Below are 2,037 nucleotides of genomic sequence, written 5' to 3' on the forward strand. Positions count from 1 at the left end.
TGCATTCAGTCGCCGGTGCCCCGCTAGCCACGCAAGTGGAGGCGCGCCAACAACAGCCAATTGATCAAAAGAATATTGAAAACAGAGGAGGGAGGAGGAAACAACAACAGCAAAAAAAAGCAACAACACAAATCACCATACACACGGTCACATTTGTTCTTAGTTCTTCTTTGTGCCCCTACTGCCTCTTTTTCGTCTCGCCGGTAGAGACAAGGAAGAAGGAAAAAAAAAAAAACAACCACCGCTAGGTGCATATGTGTGTGTGTGTGTGTGTGATATTCACATGAAAGTGTAGTTATATTCTGTTTAGATACACATATATAAGTAGACACACATTACTTTCAACCTCCTGCATTTCCTTTCCGGAAAATAGGCAGGGATACAAAAACAAATGTATAGGCATAGATAGATATAAATATATAAATATATATGCCTATATATGCTATCAATATTCACTACTTTGGTAATGCAGCCTCCCTGCGTTAGCCCCCTTTTCAACCCGCCTCAACTCCTTCTTTTGCCGCACCATGCGCGCGCGCACACAGCAGAAAAACACTTATATGGAACTTGAAATCCTGCGGATATGCGGCGCGTCTGCGGAAACATTGCAATCAAAGGCAGATTTTCTAACCACTTCTCGGCATTACCTCCGCTGCTGCCTTAGTCTAAAGCCCATACATGGCTCCATTTACAAGCTCCTCTAAGCCTTTTGTTTGCCACTTGCTTGGCAAGAAACTCTTTTTTTTCTTTCTTTTTTGTTTTCTTTTTGCCTCTTCTAGTTCGTTCCTTACACAAAGCTCCAGAAGCGGACGTAGCCGTCCTGTGATGCGGTTACAACACACCGAGAAGCACTGTTGACCCTCACACCTCGCGAAAGGCCCTTCCAGGCCTGTGGATAGCCTCCCAAAACCTCCTTTAGGTTGCGCACATCCCACAGGTACAAGTTCTCACCAACGCTTGCTGCCAAATGCACATCATTACAGTGAAGCCCAGTCACGTAATTCTTCAGTTTCAGCGCGTGTGCCACGCTTGCCGTAGGCAATTCACCCATCAGGGGCTTTCCTGTGGGGGAATCAGTGGCGCGGTAATCCCAGGAGAGAATGGTGCTGTCAAATGAGCCGGTAAAGAACTGGTTGGCATCTCGAACTGTCAGTGCAGGTAGTTTACGTGAGTGTCCTTTAAAGGACGTCAGTACGGATCCAGAGTTGACGTCCACTGCTGTTAGGGACCCATCGCTGCCTCCTACTAACACAGTAGGTCCTGCGGGAATGCAGTCCATTACTTGTGCATTGGACGAGATGTCCAGACGCCGCACTTCATGGTTGTCGGAGCAGAGGATCAAGCTGTGGCTGAGCCCGCCAACGAGCAGCGGTGAATTCGGCTCACCATGCAAGTAAGTTAGGCAATACACGTCGTTACCCAGAGACGTTGATAAATTCGGTGAGAGTGCCACCCCCTCAGCACCACCTGTTTCAAAGATCCATTCAACGGCATTGCCGTCCTCACAGCCCGTGGCAAATTGATACCTCCCCTTAAAGCTTACATCCCAGATGGCGCTCTCATGCATGTGGGCCTGGATGAGTGAGTTACCAACTTCATCCAGAAAGTACACGTTGCCCATGGAAGAACCCACTGCAAAGCGTCCTTCTACCGCAGCAGAGACCACACAGAGGAACTTATCACCTGGCACTCCAGTAAAGGCGGAACGAAGCGCAATAGCACCATTGATATGCAATGAGCGCTCTCGAGTCACTACCATCACGTCACGCGGAGCAATGTCCACCACATCTACAGAGGTGTTGATGCGTACACGGCGTTTTTTGGCAGGGGTCCCCAGGACGAGGCCTGGCGTTGCTAAGGCACTTGCATCCGAGTTTTTTCTCAGGCACAATGAGCCTGCAGTTACAAGGCGTTTACGTGACAAGGATTTTACCATTGACATTTCTGTCCCTGACGCCGAAAGGGAGTTTTGCATCTTCGTGACCTCTGCGTGCTTAAGGAGGAACTGCGGAAAATGTGGGTGTGCCTCCATACAGA

The 2,037-nt window shown here is 48.9% G+C and overlaps 1 protein-coding gene across 1 annotated transcript, besides 5 other annotated features; it reads right to left on the reverse strand.

The window, feature by feature from the left end:
* The first annotated feature begins 99 nt into the window (after positions 1–99).
* Positions 100–131: a microsatellite.
* Positions 132–144: a sequence feature (A-rich).
* Positions 145–255: 111 nt separating this feature from the next.
* Positions 256–275: a microsatellite.
* Positions 276–401: 126 nt separating this feature from the next.
* Positions 402–441: a microsatellite.
* Positions 442–738: 297 nt separating this feature from the next.
* Positions 739–768: a microsatellite.
* Positions 769–787: 19 nt separating this feature from the next.
* Positions 788–2,032, reverse strand: Tco025E_02361 (uncharacterized protein; the record flags this gene model as incomplete). The annotated part of the gene is made up of 1 exon (XM_029369288.1): positions 788–2,032. One exon carries the CDS (start codon positions 2,030–2,032, stop codon positions 788–790), a length of 1,245 nt encoding a protein of 414 aa, XP_029230698.1.
* Between the last annotated feature and the right edge of the window lie 5 nt (positions 2,033–2,037).

Source organism: Trypanosoma conorhini (genome assembly GCF_003719485.1).
Source record: "Trypanosoma conorhini strain 025E chromosome Unknown Tco_14.4_contig_00091, whole genome shotgun sequence".
Taxonomy (NCBI): Eukaryota; Euglenozoa; class Kinetoplastea; order Trypanosomatida; family Trypanosomatidae; genus Trypanosoma; species Trypanosoma conorhini.